The sequence below is a fragment of the Mus pahari genome, chromosome 10 (assembly GCF_900095145.1).
Source record: "Mus pahari chromosome 10, PAHARI_EIJ_v1.1, whole genome shotgun sequence".
NCBI lineage: Eukaryota > Metazoa > Chordata > Mammalia > Rodentia > Muridae > Mus > Mus pahari.
Window position 1 is genome coordinate 65,130,905 of NC_034599.1, and position 21,825 is coordinate 65,152,729.

At 46.9% G+C, this 21,825-nt stretch overlaps 1 protein-coding gene across 1 annotated transcript in view; it reads left to right on the top strand.

The window, feature by feature from the left end:
- The first annotated feature begins 704 nt into the window (after window positions 1-704).
- Myo1e (myosin IE) overlaps window positions 705-21,825 on the top strand; it is a 190,727-nt gene continuing 169,606 nt past the window's right edge. Inside the window, exon 1 of the mRNA XM_021206176.2 lies at window positions 705-1,058. Within this exon, the coding sequence (XP_021061835.1) occupies window positions 1,056-1,058 (3 nt within the window). The 5' untranslated portion in view covers window positions 705-1,055. The remainder of the gene's footprint in view (window positions 1,059-21,825) is intronic.

A 21,825-nucleotide genomic window follows, 5' to 3' on the forward strand; every position in this document is an offset into this window, starting at 1 on the left:
CTTCCTCAGTCTTCCCTTCACCAAGAGTCACATTCCCTAATCCTGTTCAGGAATCTGTGTTCCCCTCTCTCCTAGACTACCTGGTTTCCTGAAACCGGACACCGCAGAACCAAGCTCTCTCTCTCTCTCTCTCTCTCTCTCTCTCTCTCTCTCTCTCTCTCTCTCTCAATTAATTAAGGAAATTAATTCAGGTATAAAGGACGGGTGGAGGAAGTATTTTCGACTTCCCTCACAATCCAGAAAGAAAAAAAAACTGAAAGAGGAAAGAGGAAGAGAGAAGAAAAGAAAGGAAAAGAAAAAGGATTTCCTTTGAGCTGCGACTTTGTGATCTTTTATGCAGATAAAAATATTTCTTAGAAAAAAAAGAATCTAGGAAAATCATGCAACTTGTGAGTGGGAGCTAAATCGATGCTAATAAGTTTCTCCGTAAAGAGAAGCGTCAGGAGCGCGGTTTCCTAACCTCCCCAAGTGTTTCTATCCCTTCGGTTTGGGGGTGGCTCCCTGGGGACGGCAGGGACAGCGGCGTGCACTGCGGGGTAGCGAGGCCGCAGGACTACAGGATCCAGAGGCCTTTGGAAACTCTTGTAGTTCACGCTTGTTGGCTACCTCGGCTTCCCTGAGGAGTGACGCTGCGAAAACAAATTCTGATTGGTCAGGCCTGTGCTGAATTCTCCATTTATGGACAGATTGCCCGGCCCGAGCCCAGCCTGAGCCATAGAAGAGTTCGGATTAAGTGTTAAGAGAAAGCGGGTCCAGGCAAAGCAGCCGGACAAGCAATCCCGCAGAGCGCGTCTGAGGGCATCGCTAGACAGTTGGGGATCGCCAGGTCCGAGTGTGCACCGGGTCTGCGAAGTTTTGCCTTCACCTAGCGTCTCGGATCCCGCCTGGATGGAGTCCCCTCTGGATTTCCATTGGCTCCTGTGAGTGCTTGGGTGTCGGGAGCTTGTTTTTTGGCGAAGGGAACCAACTTTTGAAGTTCGCCCAGGAGACCGCGTTCCAGCCTCAGTACCTAGGCAGCGGGACTCGGCGGAGGCGCGACCGCGGCGGGAGTCACCATGGTGAGTTGGCTGCGCCGCGTCCCAGGACGCCTGACCCTGGGATGGGGCAGGAAGCCCCGGAGCGGGCACCTACCTTGGGCAAGCTGCCCAGGCCAGGGGGTGGAGAAGGTGGACGCGGGAGTGTGCACTTCTGGAGCGCTGATTTCCAGCTGTTTGCTGTAAACCGGGTCTTAGCCGGGAAGAGGGACCGAAGAGGGACAAGAAAAACTCTCTGGAGTGACTTTCTGCGCCGGGAAAGTTTTGGTGGCAATGTTGTAGCTGCCAGCTGTCTGAAGTTAGAGAGTGGGCACGTCTGTTTTCACCGGCACAGCCGTGGGACCGGAGACTTTTTTCTCCTCCAGAGAAGGTGAGGGGCACGCCTGTGTCCCTCGGGTCCTCTCCCCTGGGCAGGCACTGGCGTGAGCTCCCTGGTAGGCTAATCCCTCAGTTGTCCTCCTGGCATCGGGGAGTACCCGGGCAGCCCCGCCTGCGCTGGTAATGGGCCGAGCGCTGCACAAAGGCAGGCAGGGGCGCCAGGTACTACGGAGCACCTGGCGGTGGCCCGGGCTGCAGGGACCCTGTGACGACAGCGCGCAGCGGCAGCCAAGCTGGCCAGGAGCCCAGGCCTGTAGGGTCCCTGTGTGGGGTAAACACCTCCTGCGGAGGGCCCCACCCGATCCCCAGCGCGAGAGGACCGCCACCCTCTCGGAGAGCGTTCCGATTTTGTTCTTTCCCACTTGGTACTTGGGGGAGTGTCTGGCATGGACTACCTCTCTCTAACTCATTTGAGACTTTTGCTATTACCCAGAGGAGTCCCCAGCCCAGCCACCCTCCTCTCTCAGTCCCAATAACCTTAGCCACATCCCCTAGGCTTTGCTGTGGTGTGGCTTTCCTACCGAAGGACAAAAACAAAGGTTGAATTTTGGAGAGATTACCAGCCACCAGGACCAAAAGGAGGAAAAAAAAACTTTAAAAACTTAAAAAAAAACTTTTTATAAGTTCTAGATGGCTTCAAAGTTTCCACCCTTGCTTCGTGGTGGAGGAGCGTGTCCTCCTTGCTTTCTCGTTGTTTACTGGCGATGAGGGTGAAGCTTACTAAAAAAGATGCCTAGCATAGCGCTGGCTTGAGAAATCTGTATCCCAGATCCCCAGTGCCAAGCATCCGCAGCGCAGGCCGAGTAGAACCCACATTCAGCTCACAAACAGTCCTTGCCTTTCCCTCCCCCCCCCCCCGCGCTGTTTATTCAAAAGAATGATTTTAAAAACAAACGAAACCTTTAAAGGGCATTTTGGCCCCAAGCTTTTACTTTCCACATAGTTCAAAATTATGTCACCTTTGCCCCCGAGAGAGAATACTTCATTTATAAATAAGCTTCCCCCTGCCAGTTTCGAGGTTTCAGAAGTTAGTCCACTCTCTCATGGTGTGCCCTGAGCTGCGGTTGGGTGGAGTTTCTCATGCCTCTGACCGCTTGAACTTGAACAGTGATAGTCCTAGTGCCTAAGAATTGCTATAATTACTTTCTGTGGTTCAATATTTCTAAAAAAAAACCCACCAAAATCAATGTGTTTATGGCCAAGGACTTAAAGAATTTTACTGTATGTAATTGCTTAAGTGCTGTCTTGAGAAAAAATCCTTTATTAAACTCACTTTTTTTGGCTGTGTAGACCCGAAATTAGCCTGTGATGCTTTTTCCAGAGATGTGGGAAAACACGCTCGATTTGGCTCCTTGCAGTTGGGGTAGCTTATTTGGCCCATCGGATGTGGAGGTGTGTCTTAGAGTCCCTTTCTTGGTTGATTTATCAGGGTGGACAGGGTGTAGTCACCTCCTCCTGGGTTCCCCGCCAACAGGACAGATGGGCGTGTTGTGGGCCACTAGGAGGCTATCTGTGCATCAGATATGGTGGCCCCGGCCACAATTTACTGCCCGGAAAAGTTGAAACAGCTGGCCATCCTGAGATAGATGTGCCATGGACAGAAAGAACTCTAGTACCTAGAGTCACTTGGACAAAATGAAAGGAAAATGGTTTCTTCCGTGACTTGGAAGTTTGAGTGGGCTTAAGCTGTGTGAAGTCACCTTAGAACAGGTACCCATAACTCAGATAGCCCTGTGAGAATGCTCAATGGTTCTGTAAGAAGTCTCTCTGGCTGAATGGAACTTCTGTGTTATGCATCTGTCTGGGCCTGCCCAGTTGAATCCTTCAGCTGTTTAAGGACAGGAAGGGATGGGCCATTACCCTCAGTGGGTGTGGCCAAGAATCAGCACAGAGCGTGGGCCCTTGGCCAGGCCGGAGGAAGAACACCTGCACTGTGAACTCTCTGTGTGCTTGTGTGATGGTTGCTCTCGATTGGCAAGCTGATAGGATTTAGAATCATCACAGAACGAAACCTTTGGACAATCTGAGAGTTTCTAGCTTAGGTTTGTAGAGGCTGCAAGACCCACAGGGTGGCACCGTTCCTGGAGCTGGGCTTGAATACAAAGGAAACTGGGAGCTGAGTTCCAGCAGTTGTCTCTCCCCTGCTTCCTGCTTGCTGGAACGGCATGACGGCTGCCTCTGGCGTTGGCTGCCATGCCTCTTCCCCCTTGATCAGACTGTGTCCCCTCCATCTGCTCAGACAAGCCGGTCCACCAGTTCCTTTTGTCAGGAACGTTTGTCACAATAGAAAAAGTAAATAATTGTGTGTGCGCGACGGAAAGGAGGGGGTGCTTTTCAGGAAGGTCGGGGAGCATACTATTAGACTCTTCATCTATACCAACTGACTTACTAAGCTGTGACTCATGATGAAAATTGCCACTTCAGATTTATGAACACAATTGTATCGTTCACTTCTCCCTCATATTCATTAACTACGGGATACTAGATCATCTTGGAAAACCCTGAATATATTACCAGGCCATAGTTATTACCTTTTCAATTAGGAGGCTTGAAGAGGTGTGTGTGTGTGTGTGTGTGTGTGTGTGTGTGTGTGTGTGCACGTGCGCGCGTGTGTGTACTCTGTACATCATTATAAATGAAGAAATGTTGTTTAGAAGAGTGCAGAAATGCTCTGTTGGCTAACACTTCTTTCTTAGACTCTGGCTTTGGAGTCCATGACAAGATAGTTGGTGGCCATGGTCTGTTTGCTGTATGATGGACTAAAACCTATGTATGTGAGTCTGCTTTCTGCCCTGGCCCCGGAGAGTGTGATTGATAGGGTTTTTGTGAACAAAATATGCAGAGATGATTGAGTAAACCTGACTTAGCCATTGCCTTTGAAAATGTCTGAGATATATTCCTTTTTCTTTACTGTGTATTATTCCTGAGTTGCTAGCAGGTATAGTGCCCACACACACAACACTGATTCATTCATTCATTCATTCATTCATTCATTTGAGATAGGGTTTCTCTGTGTAGTAATGGCTGTCCTGGAACCCACTTTGTAGATCAGGCTAGCCTTGAACCCAAAGATTTACCTGCCCCTGCCTCCCAAGTTCTGGGATCAAAGGCGTGTACCACCACATCTGGCTACAGAACCGATTTATAACTTAGAGATCTGGTAGACAGTTGATCCAGGGGAAGATAGGTTCCTTCGGGTGGAGACTGGTATGTATTTAGTAAGTCTGGAATGCATTTGGAATGTTTTCTGGGAAGTCAATCTAGTTCATTTATTGATTATCAGATTCTAGAAGTTCCCTGGCCAGAAAAACACAATTCAGCTAAACTGGATAGGGTTGAACTTGATGGCCGGGGGAAGGTTAAGGAAAAGCTAGTTCAGGATACTGCTACCTTGGGGTGCGTGTGGTGGGCCACCCCGGGGCTTCCTCTCTTGGAAGAGAAGCCCATCAGGCACTGGATAGCCAGAGAGGAGGCATGGGAAGGTGAAAGCTGCCCCACCCCCATCTCTGCTGAGGACTCCAAGGGTAGAGACTTCAGTGACTATAGAGGCCAAGACACAATCTGGCATCTGGAGAGTAAACAAGAAATAAACGTCCCATCCAAAGAGGAAAGGCCATGGTAATTACACTGACCATATTACCAGGTTATCTTGTAGACACGTATACAGTCTAGAGCCTGTGCTGGTACTGCTCATTTTTAAGTATCCTGATGTCCCTGACAGGCCAAGCACGCTCATCTGTGGTTCATCTGCTCGGAGCCTCTACGAGCTCTGTATGTGTCCGCGAACCACAATACTTCCTCCCTCTACTTGCTAGCCACAGGGTCTAAACAGCAGTGATGTACCCAGTAATGATGTCAGTGTTCATTGCTACATCTACGTCTTCTCCTAGGGCCTCGCCAGGGAAGGCGGTTGCCGGGTATTTTATACCTGTGGAATTTGGCAGCTTAAACAGGGAAGGCTTCTGTACAGCCGCACTAATTGGAGCTGTCGGAACCTGAGTGGAGGTGGCTCGTGGGTGGCTAGGCCATGCCTTCAGCTTCCCTTGTTACCCTTCATCCTCTGTTTCAATGAAATGCTCCAGGCCCCAAGGCTACATGGCAGCCCCTCTTTCCGCAGGGCAGGAACTCGAGGGCTATCGCCAGAGTTATCGGTAAGGCTAGAGAGCAAGCACCTGCGAGCGTTTTGGTGGCCACAGATTTGACTCTCAGCTTCTGGTGTGTCGTGAAGTCACATTAGACTACATGGAAGAGTGCTTCTCGTCTGCTGGTGAGAGAGGACTCGGGTCCCACTGCTTGGAAAGAACATATGAAAGCTTTTCGCCATCATCTCCGTTCATCTCCAACACACCCAGGCTTAAATGAAATTTTAAGACAGCCCACCTAGGCTGGCCTCTATCTTATAGTCCTCCTGCCTAAGCCTCCCAACTGCTGGCATTACAGACATGTGTCACATCTGGCTATAATATGCAGAAATGTTTGGAAACTTTTAGACAACCATAAGATACTCTGAACCTCACAGTGGGATATGTAGATGCATACAGTCATGCTTTTCCAGGTTCGAAATTTGAGTAATTTAATTCTGTAATATGTGTGTATATATATATATATATATATATATATATATATATATATATATATATATATATATATATTATGTTTAAGATTTATGTTTATATTTATATAAAATTTATGTTAAAAGTGATATAAAAATTGAATCACATGTGCATGTATGTCTGTGCACCATATATATGACCATGTACATGCCTGGGCCTGAGGATACAAGCAGAGGGTATGTAAATCCCTTGGAACTAGAGTTACAGATGGCTGTGGTCCATACTGTTTGGATGCTGAGAATCAAACCTGGGTCCTCTGCAAGAACCACCAGTGCTCCAACTGCTGAGCCATCTCCCTAGTCCCATTATTTGCATATGTGTGTAAATATATCAAAGATTCAGCAACTTGTATTTTTACCCTTATGTAATTAAAATGTTCTCAATAGTATTTTTTTGCTTTGTTTTTGGGTTTGGATTTTTTTGTGGTTTTGTTAGTTTTTGTTTTTTTGTTTTGTTTTTTTGAGACAGGGTTTCTCTGAGCAGTCCTGGCTATCCCAGAACTCACTCTGTAGCCCAGGCTGGCCTGGATCAGGGATCCACCTTTCTCTGCCTCCCAAGTGCTGGGATAAAAGGTGTGTGTCGAAAGATAAAAGGTGTGGCTTATTTTATTTTCACTTGATTATTTCTGTAGTGCTAAGACTCTGCCCAGGCTTTGTATAGGCAGGACAAGAGCTGTGGTACTGAACCATGTCCCCAGTCCCTGATATTTTTATTTCCCACTTTGCTTGGACTTGACATTTACAGAGCAAATAAGAGGTTAAAGGGTAAATGCCAACGGTATTAAAAATAAACATCTCATGATTTGCTAGCTCCTTCTATAATAATAGCAAGCAAATCATGTTCTGAATTTTGTCGATCAGAATTTATTTTGGCACAGCTAACAGCTTTTTGGTCATTCTATTAATTTTTTTTTTTTACATATTTTTGACAGTTAAATCAAGACAAGCAGAATTCATGATCCTTCTCTAAAATAATGACTTTGATAAGCCAGGGACCTTTCTCTGCATGTGATATGGACTTGGTCTTCACTTCTGAGCTCCTGCCTTGAGAAAAAAAATTGTCATCATTCAAGGCCTTTTCGGTTTTACTTTTTTAATCCACCCCTACAGTTATTTATTTGTTTCTGTATGTGCACACATGTCTGTAGAGGTTGATAGGCAACTTGCAGAAATCACTCCTCTCCTTCTACCTATGTGGGTCCTGGAAACCAAACTCAGGCTGGCAGGCTTGGTGGCAAGTGTCCTTACCCGCTGAGCGTCTGGCCAGTCTTCCAAGTACTTTTGAATAGTTGTTTATGAGCTACAGAAGAAAAAAAACATTTTAAATAACAACTTCCTTTCTGACCTAAAATACTCGTGGCTGTGTGACTGCCATCTTACTCACTGGGAGCTCTACCTGGTCCCTCTCCACTGTCTCCTGCCTCTGAGGACAGAGCATCCATCCTACTGTAGGCGCGGAGCAAGTGTGGCAGTCAAGGAGACGGGTACTCTGAAGGGAATCCATGATGGCTTGGGTGTTCAGAATTCTGGTGTGTATTAAACATGTCACTCGTAGTACTTCACAATTATATATCGCGTTGTATAATTCTTGGGTGTTCTGTCCTAAACTTCTATAGAGAGGGGGCCTGGGAGATGACCTAGTAGGTATGGTGCTTGTCATGTAGACATCAGATCTCCAGCACCCATATAGAAGCCAGCTTATGGCAGCACTGGGGTGGGGGCAGATCCTAGGGGCTCGCTGGCTGCCAGTCTTGCTGAAGCATGAAGCCTCTAAGCTCAGTGAAAGACCGCGGCTCAAAAATTAAGGGAGAGCTGGGCGGTGGTGGCGCACACCTTTAATCCCAGCACTTAGGAGGCAGGGTAGGCGGATTTCTGAGTTCGAGGCCAGCCTGGTCTACAGAGTGAGTTCCAGGACACCCAGGGCTACACAGAGAAACCCTGTCTAGAAAAACCAAAAAAAAAAAAAAAAAAAAAAAAAAAAAAAAATTTAAGGTAGAGCAGTGATATCCCTACATCCACTTCTGGCCTCTACATGTGCCCACATGCTACACATGTGCGTATTACACACACACACACACACACACACACACGTGGAAAAAAACAAAGGACCCCAAGCCTTCATATTGCTAAGGGAGCAGCTCAGTCAGCAGGATGCTTGGCTGCCATGCATAGAACCCTGTGTTTGACCCCCAGTACCGCATATACCCGGTGTGGTGGTGCACACCTGTAATCCCAGAACTCCAGTGATGGGTGGAGGTGGAGATAGAGCTTTGCAGGGGCATCTGGAGTCCAAGGCTCCTCTTCAGCTACGTAGGGAGTTTGAGGTCAATCTGAAACCCTGTTTCAAAGATCAAGGAGCAGGGTTTGGGGAGAGGCGGCCATCCAGTTTAATGACTTCTGAAGGCTCATAGCTAGGTTTTGGCTGAGCTACTGGCAGCCTATGAATTTTCTGATCTCCGTCTACGAAGGGGATGGATTAGAATCTTATTTGCTCAACGGTCTAGACACGACCAAGAGAGTTTTGTTTCTGCGCTCTTGCGAGAGGGCCTGTTTCGAGATGAAAGCTTGTTATTTTTGATTCATTGCCGCTTAAACTGGAAAGGATTCTAAGAAATCAAGTCTGAAGCATTCGCCCATAACACCCATTGCTCTGCAGCACAGTAATTGTTTTATGTCTTTGGGTTTCCTTCCAATCTCTTCCAACACACACTGTTTTTATGTCTCATTGTAATTAAGAGGCAACTATATCACCCTCAGGTTCTGTGTTTTATTTTATTTTTTCATTTCTTTTATGAATCCTTCACTTTGGTAGACATAATCATGGTCTTTGCTGGTGGAACACTTCTATGTAGCCCGATGATAGCCAAACCTAAGTCATACCTATAGAAGAACCTCCCTTAAAAGTATGTACAAGAAAAGTTCCCCTGTTAATCACTACAACTGCCATGGTAGTGGGCTGCTCATCTTTCTGGGATGCCAGAGACCAGGGCGGGGCGAGGGAGGAATCTTTTTGGTGTACAGGTGGAACTGCCATGTACACTCCCGTATCCATAACCTCCAAATATGTGTGGATGATGGAAAAGCCCCCCCAGTCCTGCCACCATCTAAAGGATGGTACAAGACCTTCTATTTTTTTCTGCAAGTTCCAGCTGAGAGATGCCTTCCACATAGTATTAGGGGGCCTGAGATCCAGAGGTGATATAAGGCTTGGGAAGAGAATGGAGAGAAGTTGAGTCACTTGGTTGAAACCTTCACTGCTCCTACAGGCCCCTACATCTCTGCTGTGTTCTGTGTCCTGCGTTTTGACTTCCCTGCAGATCTGCAGCCCCGGGAGTGTAAAATAAAGTCTCAAAAGCATGAAGGTTGGGGAGCATCTGGTTGGGAAAGATTCAGGCAGCACCCTTGAGAAATGAGCACCCGTATTAAAATTGCCATAACAGACGTGGCTGGTAGTCACCGTGTTGCCTGCACCTTTTCTGACTCACCAAATATGTATTAAGTGTCTGTCCTACGTGCTGCGCTCTGGGAAGACCCACAAGACTCATATAACTGTAATATTTTACTTGCTTTATAGTTAAAAAACAGAATGCAAACGTGATTGAAGAGCGTTAATTTTAAGCAGCATGAACATAGGTATTTCTTTGTTATTCTGTGCTTTCTAGCATCTTTTTTCAATTAAGGAAAAATGCATATAAACACATACATACAATTCTTTGTATAATTTTAGGAGTTGCAGGAAGCAGTGGAACTCACACAAAATCATTTGTAGAGTTGAAGCAAATGTTATTTCTGAGATGGATATTAAGGTGAATATAATAAGCTTTGAACTTCCATTAGGTTGTTTTAATTACTTGGCATACAGTGATAGCAAGAGTGAGTCCCCACTGAGTGCGTTGTAAAGAGTGACCGGGGGCATGTGTGCCCTGTTGCTCAGTTCTCTACTTAACATCTCTTAGTCATCTTGCTTTGCTCCAGTGTGTGTGTGTGTGTGTGTGTGTGTGTGTGTGTTCATGTGTGTTCTTGATGTAGTGCCTGTTCCAGTCACTGTGATTTCAATATTTCTTAGGATTTTGTGTGCTAGCTCTCCAGTTCCTATCTAGGCTGGCTCTTCTGATTTCTGTGGTCAGCTGGTGGCTTGGCTGGGGATGGGAGATGCAGGATGGCCTCATAAGCAGGCCTGCCTGGCAGTTGGTCCACTTTCAGCCTTCCCAGGAAGGCTGTCAGACTGGTCTGGGCTTGTTTACGTAGTAGTGGTCACACCACAGCATCACCAAGAACAGCAGGAAGTGTAAGTGGCGAGACACAAAAGTTTTATAAGTTTTCTTTGCATCATATTTGCTGTTTTCCTCGTGGACCGAAGCAAGTCACATGCCTACACCAAGAATCAATGGGAGAGTGGACTTCCTCAGGGCTGAGATATAGTCCCTCCCCACCACCGACTCTCCTTCCTCGAAGGAATGAAGTGGGGCAGGAATAAACCCGGAAGCTGTGCTTTTTGAGGATGTGTGTGTGTGTGTGTGTGTGTGTGTGTGAGAGAGAGAGAGAGAGAGAGGTACAGCGGTGTTCCTGACCCATCCTCTGCTGCTCTTCCCAAAGCAGGACGAATATTTGAGACCCCTTGGTCTCATTCCAAAATTGCTTCTTTGCTGTTGTTGAAAAGAAAAGGTCAAAACGATAGTTAACAAGAAAAGTTCTTTTCTATCTACTAAAGGGTATTCTGTGGAAATAGTCAGCACTTACCTTGAGCCCAAACTTAGAGCAGCCCGAGCGAAGCCAAGCCAGACAGGCCACGGAACTCATTGCCTTCCAAGGTGAGGGCAGAGCGCTGCCTGATGCTGCCTCTCTAGCCAGCCCTCAGCTGTTCATGTGGAGAAAAGTCTTCCTCACACAGGCAAAAACACATTTTTTCCTTGGTTGAGAAGCATTTCTCTGGACTATAAGATGATTCTCAGAATAGCCCCTGTCACTTCCACATCATGTGAACCACAAAGTGTGCCGTCTGCAGACTCCTCTGCAACACTCGAAGACGTGAAGTGTATAGGATTATGTTATTTCTGTTCACAAAACTTAAAGAAAACAAGTCATTACTCTACAAATCTCTCCAAAACCCCTTGCTCCCTTTCTCCCTCGCTCCCTCTCTCTCTCCCTCTCCCTCTCCCTCTCTGTCTCTGTCTCTCTGTCTCTATCTCTCTGTCTCTCTGTCTCTCTCTCTCTCTCATCTCTCATCTCTCTTATCTCTTTTAAATTTTTTTTAGACAGAGTCTTACTTTGTAGCCCAGGCTGGCCTCCAACAAGCAATTCCTGCCTCTATCCCCCGAGTGCCAGGATTACTCGGGTTGTAGGCATGTGCCTCACCACACCCAATTCTTTTTATTTAGAACTACAGCAGTCGGGGAACAACTAGCTCAGGATAACTCCCAATCCATCTTTTTCTGCTTCCACCTTCCCCTGGCTTATTTGAGGTCAAATGCTATCATAGGATTTCATCCACAAATACTTATTCTGTTGGGTTTTAAACAAAGCAAGACTTGGCACTTTGCTCCTTGAGCCGGAAGAAGGGGTTTGTCCCACACAACCAAAGCTGGATGCTTCCCTTTAACTTGTAACAGGAGAGCCCTTGTTTTATAGAATTGTGGAGATATCTCTGCTTACTAAGGGGACTTCCCAAAGTGTGACCCAGTGTCATTCACAGAGAAGGTGTGTCTGGCAATAATACCTGGGCATGTACTATCGTGATATACAGGATGAGCTGTCTCCCTGACCCTCCCAGTTTTAGCTCTACTCAGGTACTACATTTAAGCCTTAGGGAGTTAAGGCACTTGTCACCAAGCCTGACTACTTGAGTTTGATCCCAGGGATCTACATGGAGAGAGAGAACCAACTTTTGAAAGTGTCCTCTGACCTCCACACATCAACTGTGACATGCATGGCACCTACCCACACCACAGACAATAAATAAAAGTAATCATTTCAAGACAGAGTTTCTCTGGATAGCCTTGGCTGTCCTGATGAATCGGTATGGACAGGCTGACTTTGAGCTCAGAGATCTGCCTGCCTTTGCCTCCTGAGTGCTGGGATTAAAGATGTGCATCTTTAATTTAAAAAAAGGTAACAATTAAAAAGGAGGAGGAGGAGGAGGAGGAGGAGGAGGAGGAGGACTTCCTCTAAGGTTCTGAGAAACATAAACTAGTAATGTAGGTAAATGCATGGCTGCGGTAGGTTTTGTTTCCTCGCTAACTGGAAACACTGAGAGTCACAGCCTTCATCCCACAGATGTAATATCCTCCTGTGATCACTAATAGAAATGCATCAAATACAAATTAGGGGCATAAAGTATAGACTTTAATATTAGAAGCCCTGCCAGGCAGTGGTGGCGCACGCCTTTAATCCCAGCACTCAGGAGGCAGAGGCAGTCAGACTTTTGAGTTCGAGGCCAACCTGGTCTACAGAGTGAGTTCCAGGATAGCCAGAGTGATACAGAGAAACCCTGTCTTGATAAACAAAAACAAAAATAAACAAAAATTAGAAGTCCTGTTATTACCCTGGTGGAGGATTCATGGGAACATAAAATTAATGTTTTCTAATTGAGGACACTTAAGGAGATCGGTGGCCTCTAGTTTCTGGACTGAGTTAGGTTTATGCACTTTTGGGTTTCCTTACTAAGAAGCGGAGGCAGGGATGCGGAAAGGCGGGGCTAGCCTCTTCCTTCCAGTTCTTTCTCTCATCCATCCCCACTTCGTCACACCAGCCACACCCTCCCAGGAGTGCCCCTTCCTGCCCCATACAAAGCCTCTTGCCCATTGTCCTAGGTTACTTTCTAGTACTCTAGAACCCTGACCAAGAGGAACTTGGGAAAGAAAGGGTTTATTTTATTTAACAGCTAGCTTACAGACCATCATAGAGACAAGTCCTAGCAGAAACTCAAGCCAACAACTGAAGCAGAGGCCATGGGGGAACACTGGCTATTTATTATCTTGCTCCCCTGGGCTTGCCCAGTCCAATTTCTTATATAGCTTAGGGCCACCTGCCCAGGGGTGGCATCACCCACCCTTTGTGGTCTGGATCCCCGCACATTAATTATTGATCAAGAAAATACCCCCAACAGTCTTGTGATGAATCTGACCAATCTAAGGGAGGCATTTTCTCAACTGAAGTTCCTCCTTCCCAAATGACCCTGGCTTGGGTCAAGTTGACAAAGAAAAGAAAAAGCTACGCTACTGCGGGGTAAGGGGGTGGGGCGTGCTGGGAAGCCTGGGGACTATACAGTGTGCACCTGCTCTGAGTGAGAAAACAAAAGAAAGGCCTTAACAAGAGGAGTTCTCTCTCCTCCCACCTCTGCAACCTTTACCCTCCCCCGCCTAGCCCTGAGTGAGCGAAGGGCCAAGCCTTGTCTGTTCTTCTAAGACAGTGAGGCACTGTCCTCCTCATTTGGGGCTGTAAAGACAATCACCAGTGCTCGGCTGCAGTCGCTTTTAAGGGTCAGTTGGCAGAGGTGGCCCTGGCTCCTGCAGGGGCATGATGGAGTGAGTGGCAGGGCCCATCCCAGTGGCTCTGTATCCTCGGGATTCCTGCCTGGCCTGACGTTCCACTTCAGGCTCGGAGGTTGTCCACCATCACCTTGTCTCCAGCTAGCATCCACTTGAGCTCCATCCCCAGGCATCCACTCTTGTGCTCCATCTCCAGCTTACTGTCTAGTTCTCCTTTGAAACCGGCCCTGATTCCACTTTTCTGTATCTCACGGTTGCAAGTTATTGCTTTCAAAATTCTGTCCCACTCCATCTGCAAAGATCACAGAGTTCTGCACATGTTAGTTTTTCTTCTGATCAATTACTTACTGTTCAGGGTGACTTCTCTCTCTGCATCCAGCACCTCCTACCCAGTCTGTTCTGCCTGTGTGACATTTTGTGACATGCTATACTAGTATAGGATCCTATTTTAAAATTCAATGGGAAGGGGCTGGAGAGATGGCTCATATGTTAAGAGCACTAGCTGCTCTTCCAGAGGACCCTGGTTCAATTCCCAGCACTCACATGACAGCTCACAGCTGCCAGTAACTCCAGTTCCAGGGGTCTGACACCCTCAGATTGACATACACTCAGACAAAACACCAATGCACATAAAAATAAAAATAAATAAATAAAAAATTTTAAAATGTAGTGGGAAGGCTAGGAAATTAGCTCAGTCACTAGACTGCTTGCCTTAAAACCGAGGACCTGAGTTCATTTTCCAGAATTCACAGGACTGGGGATTGGGGCAAGCCATGTCTGGTGCACTTTAGGAATTCTGCGAATAAGGGAGGCAGAGAGGGTGGATCCCTCGGGCTTGCTGGCTAAAAATGCCTAGCCTACATGATGGGCTTCACACCTGTGAGATGTCTTGTCTCAAAAACCAAGATGGACACCACACACACACACACACACACACACACACACACACCATATTAAAACAAGAAACTTCATGGAGGACAAGCTTGCATTTCTCTGTGCTGTGTGGAAGTAGAGTCATTCTTTAAAACCGCACACCCTACATCTTTATCTTGAAAGGCAGGAGGAGAGTGTGGAACTGTCAACACTGTGGTGTGTGCTTTTAATCCCAGCACCCTGGAGGCCGGGGCAGGCAGATCTCTGAGTTTGAGGCCAACCTAGTTTACAAAGTGAGTTCCAGGAGGGCCAGAACTACAGAGATCCAAAAAACAAAAACCCAATCAACCATCCCCAAGGAACTGAGGGGCCTGACTGGACGTTTGTGTAAGTAGCTGAACAGTGTGATTTACTCTGTGTGGATCTGGAAGGTGGCTTGGTTGTTTAAAGTTTCTAGATAATCCAAAGACTGGCCAAGTTTATCAAGTATCAAAATAGGCAAATACATGCTCAAAAAGTGTAAAAGCAAGCGGTTTCCAATGTGTTGGGAGTGAACCGGCAAGTTGTCCGTGCCACTGTGGAAGCCAGAAAGAGGCCCAATCCCCAGTCACAGTTTGTAGTGAGGGATTCTGAAAGGCTCGCAGGGTGGAGACAGGCAAGGGCAGTTGGGGACCTCTTGCCAGTGGGAGGTTTTCAAATGACATTAGGTCATTAAATACTTGTTTATTGTTCTGTCTTACTTCAGCAGTAAACTCCCAAGGAGAACACTCGTGCTTATGGCTGGACTTGGCTTGTTTTGGTTTTCTTCATCACGCAGAACAAGCTTTGGCAATTTAGCTGAACTGAGCCATTCTGTTTCCCCCAAAGTGCAGAAGACCCTTCTCAGCCCATCCAGCTCCAACTCACTGGCATTAACTGCACCCTTCAGAGAATGAATGACTGATGGCAGTCAGACCAGTGCTTGTAAACTGAAAATGTTTTCAAAGATTAAAAATAGCCCCCTCGTATAAAACCACACTTGGGTTTCCTCTTCGGTCTGCTTTTAATAGAACAGGATATTAGTGAATGCGGCTGGTGAAGGAAGCTAGGGGGTCCAAAGGGGTTCAGCATCTCTTTCTTGCCTCTTCCCTTCCTATCCTTACATAGGGAGACCATAAGCCTTGCCTGAGGCCACACTACCAATTCTGTCTTGTCACCCCAGGCGTGGTGCTACTCTTTGCTGAGAAAAATGAAAAAAATCTATTACGGCAGGCACTCGTCCCTGCAGACCAGCCTGTGCTCACTCTGACCCTCATCCCTGCAGACCAGCCTGTGCTCACTATGACCCTCAGCCCTGAACACCAGCCTGTGCACACTCTGACCCTCATCCCTCATCCCAGCAGACCAGTCTGTGCTCACTGAATCCTGAACTGGAGGAGTGGTCAGGCTCATTCTGTAGGTCTGAAAAATCGATGCCAGGTTAACGGGATGGGAAGGCCCTGGAGACCTTCAGAATGTGAGATTTACAGCTGTGCTCTCGGTCTGTTCTGGTTTAAATCTGGGGGAGGAGGAGTTTACTGCCTTTGTTTTCCCTGCAGCTAACAGGTGCCCAGTGGATCTGGTTGGCCACCTCCTAAGGCTGTGAGTCTCCTTGGAGGCCCCACTGACAGCTTAATTGTTTTGTTTATTGTGCTGGGTGCAAGTTGATTCATCTGCATCATAGGAACTTTCTCTTGTTTGTTGCAGTTTCCTTTAGCCTCCAAGGTCTCTGCTTTTAAGGATTTCATATTAGGTTTGACTTTCTCTCAATAGAGACTGCAGGGCCAGTGATGGCCCCTTTAATCCCAGCACTTGGGAAGCAGAGGCAGGTAGATTTCTGAGTTCAAGGCCAGCCTGGTCTACAGAGTGAGTTCCAGGACAGCCAGAGCTACACAGAGAAACCCTGTCTCAAGAAAAGAGAGAGAGAGAGAGAGAGAGAGCTGCACGAAACAGAAAATGATCCAATTAAAAACAAAACAACAGTATACACTCTGTCTACATTATCTTGGAACCTGACACTTGGATTCACAGACTTTAAATTTTGAGGGGTAAATATTAACATGTATAAAGGAATGGCAATATTTTGCTAGGTGAAAGCTACAGACTCCCAGTAAATGTGATTATAATATATGTTGTATATAGAGTTTCCTACTTGCCTGTGATAATAAATTTTTACTATCCACATTTAAGATGATTCCGTCCGGTAAGTGCATTTTTATAACTTCTGTACAAATCAAGCATGCTAGATCAAAGGACTTTATGATACTCTGAGGAGTGTTCTCCCTCGTGCTGCAGTTTGGCATTTGGGAAGGGGAGGCTAAGCAGGGTGAAATTCATTGATGGTGCTTCTGTCTAGGTGTGCTGGCTTCTTTAGGAAAAGAAAGGGTTCCTCTTCCTGAACTCTGGCCTTTGAGAATTCTCCAGCTAGGAAATCATAGGGTAGGTCTTAATGTCATAAATTACTGGAACAAACACAGGAAAAGGCTATTTTTGGAAGTGTTTGCAACCATGCAGGCTTACGGGACTCTAGCTCTTGGTGGCTGCTTCCCTGTTCAGGGTCTTCTGTTCTCAGTCATTTTCTACTGCAGACTTCAGAACCTTCCAGGGCCTGTGGGTGCCTTGGAAGAGACTGAGCTGGAAGAATGGCTTGGTATTTGCATTGGGGACTTAAGTTCAGATTCCTAGAGCCCAAATTCTGGATGCAGTGGCATCCATCTTGTATCCCCAGCGATCCTACAGGGAGCTGGTGGTGTGGGAGGTAAAGATGAGGGAAAGACAGGGAAACGTCTGGAAGTGTGTGTGCCAGCTAGCCAGAGACCCTGTCCCAGACAAGGTGGAAGGGAATGATTGACGCTTGGCAAGGTTGTCCTCTTATTGCTACAGCTGTACCTTGGCACATGAATTCCACACACACACACACATGAACACACATGCATGCAAGTACATGCACGCACACGCACACACACTCACACACATGCAAGCACACACACACACACACACACACGCACACACACTCACACACAAGCGTACATATGTACAAGAAAGAAGAGACTGTCCTTGGCGCTCACAGTTACTGAGAGTTGGCCTGGGCCGCGTCACATCGGAGCATCACATCGGAGCATCACATCGGAGCATCCTTTGTAGTTGATGCATCACATCGGAGCATCACATCGGAGCATCACATCGGAGCATCACATCGGAGCATCACATCGGAGCATCACATCGGAGCATCCTTTGTAGTTGATGTGATTGTCAGATTCCCTCCTTTTACTGAACAAAAGGCAAATGAGTCAAGCACCCTGCCCAACCATCAATGAAGTGGCACAGGATGGCTACAGATTCTGGCTTAGCTTCAGGGAGCTGCTGTCTCTTTCCACAAACATGCATTTGCAACCTTTGGTCTGAGGGACCAGCAGCACTGTGACCCAGGGAACCTTAGACTCAAAACTTCCAGCTCCAACCCAGGGCCTCTTGACTAAGAATCTGCATTTAACTGGGATGTTAAGTGAGCGCCCGGGAACGCTGTAGCTAAGCAAGGGAATGTGGGTCTGATCATGTCTCCAGAGGAAGTCTTTGCTGACTAGCATGTCTCTTCCAAGGACAGGATACAGGGATATCTCAAACTTTGAGAGACCTAGCTAACCGCCAGCTTAATTATCCTGCTCAGTTAACCATCCACCAGTTCCTCGGGGTGGTATTGGGGACGTATTGTTTCCCCTGGACAATTCTAGAGTCGGCTTGTTCTCTTTGTAGATGTACAGAGTGGGTTGCCTATAGCAGGATAGGAGGTCTTTCAGCTCAGAGTATCCTTTCTGTGGCTGCAATTGATTCCAGCCTTGGTACCTTGACCAATGGCTCTGAACTAACCCATCAAAACTTCTAGAAACAGTGAGATAGTCAGAGGCAAGAGGAAGACCGCAGAGAGTTCGAGGCTAGCCAGGACAGCATCGTGAGACTTTGTCTCAAAACAGAGCAAACCCACAAACCCAGCTTAACTCTAGTGTCAGCCCTTGTATTCCCAGCCGGAAAGGGGGAGTCAGGCAGGCTAGCTTGCTAGCTGGACTAGCCTACTTAGAGGGTTCTAGGCCAACGGAAGACAAATATCTCAAAACAAAACAAAATAAAACGAAAGCAGTTTATGCCTGAGGAGTGAATCCTGAGGTTGGCCTCTGACTTCCACACATACATATGCACATCATGTACACCCAAGTTCACATGTGCACTGCCCCTCCCTGCAAGTGTGCTAGCAGGTAGACACCTTGTGCTAATAGGGCTAAGAAGAGAGTTTAGCTGAGGGACAGAATACAGGCTACATAGGTGAGGCCCTGAATTCAATCCCCTGCAGGGTGGATTTCTGCCTCAGGTCACCCGTACTTTCCAGTAGTCCTGTCATATGAAAGCTACAGAGGGCATCTTGAATTCTATGTCCTGCCAATAGCTCGCACAAACAGGTTCTCTGAAATACCAGGTGAATGAGTGGACTGATCTTCCCATGTTCTTTGTTGTTCTGATAGGACACAGCCCTCGGGTCGTTTTCCATGGACTTCCCCTTTCTTGCTCTGATCCTCAGGAGTCCGACTGCAGCTTTTTTTTTTTTTTCCTAGACATAGTTTCTCTGTATAGTCCTGGCTGTCCTAGAACTCACTCTGTAAACCAGGCTTGTCTCAAACTCAGAGATCCACCTGCCTCTGCCTCCCGAGTACTGGGATTAAAGGCGTGCACCGCCACCATGGCTGTGGTCTTTTTCTTAACTGCCTGTGTATAAACGATGTTTGTGTGAGGGCAGGCACGCCACAGCCTGCCCTTGGAGGTCAGGGGACAACTTTGAGGAATTGGTTTTCTCCTACCATGTGGGTGGGAGTCCATCTATACCTAGGATGGAATTCAGGTCGTCCAGGTTTGTGTGACAAGAGCCTTTACTTGCTGAGCCATGTCAACCATTATCTCCAGCCATTAACAAGTTCTCTTTGAAAGAGTTTCATGTTGACTGTTCGGGAGAGAGAGAAAGGTCTTTCTCTCTCTCACACACTCTATACACACACACACACACACACACACACACACACACACGATCTTATGTCTTAGTTAGGGTTTTACTGCTGTGAACAGACACCATGACCAAGACAACTCTTATAAAGAACACATTTAATTGGGGCTGACTTACAGGTTCGGAGGTTCAGTCCATTATCATCAAGGCAGGAGCATGGCAGCATCCAGGCAGGCATAGTGGACACTGAGCTGAGAGTTCTACGTCTTCATCTGAAGGCTGCTAGTGGAAGACTGACTTCCAAGCAGCTGTGATGAGGGTCTTAAAGCCCATGCCCACAATGACACATCTACTCCAACAAGGCCACACCTCCAAACAGTGCCACTCCCTGGGTCAAGCATATACAAACCACACCTTACCACAATATGTGTGTATGAGACTTTCACTTTCTCTCTCTCTCTCTCTCTCTCTCTCTCTCTCTCTCTCTCTCTCTCTCTCTCTCTCTCTCTCTCTCTCTCTCTCTCTCTCTCTCTCTCTCTCTCTCTCTATGTCTATGTCTATGTCTATGTCTATGTCTATGTCTATGTCTATGTCTATGTCTATGTCTATGTCTATGTCTATGTCTATGTCTATTCTCCCCACCTTGGCTTTCACGCGCCTCTGTACTCCATCAACTCTCCCTGGTCTTCCACAGTATTTGGATATCAGGTTGGGTCTTTTGTTTTTTGAGACTGAGCCTCAGGTAGCTCACCTTGTGCTCAAACTCACTGAGTAGCTGAGGCTGGCCTTGAACTCCTGGTTCTTCTATCTCTACTTCCCAAGTGCTGGCATTTCCACCACCGTGTCCCAGCACCAAAGTGAGATGGAGTTATTATGATCCTTCTCTGACGCAGGTGGTCCCCAGAGTGGTCGGGCATCATCTGGTCACTCTGGTTGTTGTTGCTGTTCTGAGGTATCTCAGCGTTTAACCTAGGGCCAGCAGACACTCTACTACTGAGCTACACCCTCACTCCTGAGTCCCTCCCCTCCCCCATCCCATGCTTAGTTGAACAATAACTGTTACAAAATTTGAACTTTTAAATTTCATCTGCATCTTTTTTATTCTCCCCTTGGGACTCCCAAATCTGAACTTCTGGAAGTAAGATCATACTGAATAAAAGTTAATGAAACCATGACTCAGTGTGTCCTCCAGCCCGGGTATGAAAGTGAGTCAGACAGCTGTATGGGATCTACTCCACCCTAAAGCAGAGACAGAGGCAGGAGGCTGTGGAGGAAGGCTCCTGGAACCCCTCTACCTTGCCCCACCCCCACTGTTTCCTATATAATTTAACTCCAATTTCATTTGTTTATAAAAGAAGCCAGAACCTAGGTGTGGTGGTGCATGCCTTTAATGCCAGCGCTTGAGAGGCAGAAGCAGGCAGATCTCTGTGAGTTTGAGGCCAGCCTGGTCTACGTAGTGAGTTCTAGGACATCCAGGGACATATGAGATCTTGCCTGGGGGCATAAATAAAATAATAATTTAAAAACACAGGGAGTCTAACAGTGTTAATAATAGGATTACAAATACTCAGATCATCTCAGAGCACATGCAATTAATTCCCAGTGTAATCATGAGCCCGGTGCTGGGTTCTTCCCCTCTTCACCCTCCTGTTGTCTTTTCTGACTTTACTACCTGCCCCCCTCCCCCCCCATGAGAGGCAGGAATTGCCCATATACTTACCTCATTAGCATTTTAAAAACTAATTTATTGAACTTTAGGGGAGTTCTGCCATTTCTCTCTAGTTTTTAATAGATTGACTCTGAAAGAGTTTCAGGTTGTCCATTAAGGAAGTACTTCAAATTGGAGGCCAGTGGAATCAGTTTAGAAATGATTTAAGAAACTGGACCCTCTCTGCTCCACGGGCCCCGGCACACAATTTCCCATTGGTTGGTTTGGCGCAAGATGAGTGTTCTGAATAGAAGAGCTCTCTTTACTCTTTAGTGGAAGGTGCAGTATGAGGTTAGAGGAAGCACACTGATTGCCGTGTTCGTCCTGGCTGGAGGACATTCACACAGCCGTGGCTTGACGCATGCTTAACATTTTCAGATCCACTTCAACCACACTAAAATCTCTTGTTAATTAGGAAATAACAACGAAAGTAAGCAAAAGCCAGGGGTGGTGATGCACACCTGTAATTCCAGCACTAGGGAAGAAGGAAGCAAGAGGACTGCCAGGAGTTTGAAGTGACAAAGTGAGTTCCAGGACAGCCTAGGGCTACTGTGTAAAATAACGGCTTAACAAAACTAAAAATTAAAAATTGAAAAAAAAAAAAAAAAGTTAAGACGGGCAGTGGTGGTGCAAGTCTTTAATCCCAGCACTTGGGAGGCAGAGGCAGGTGAATTTCTGAGTTCGAGCCCAGCCTGGTCTACAGAGTGAGTTCCAGGACAGCTAGGGCT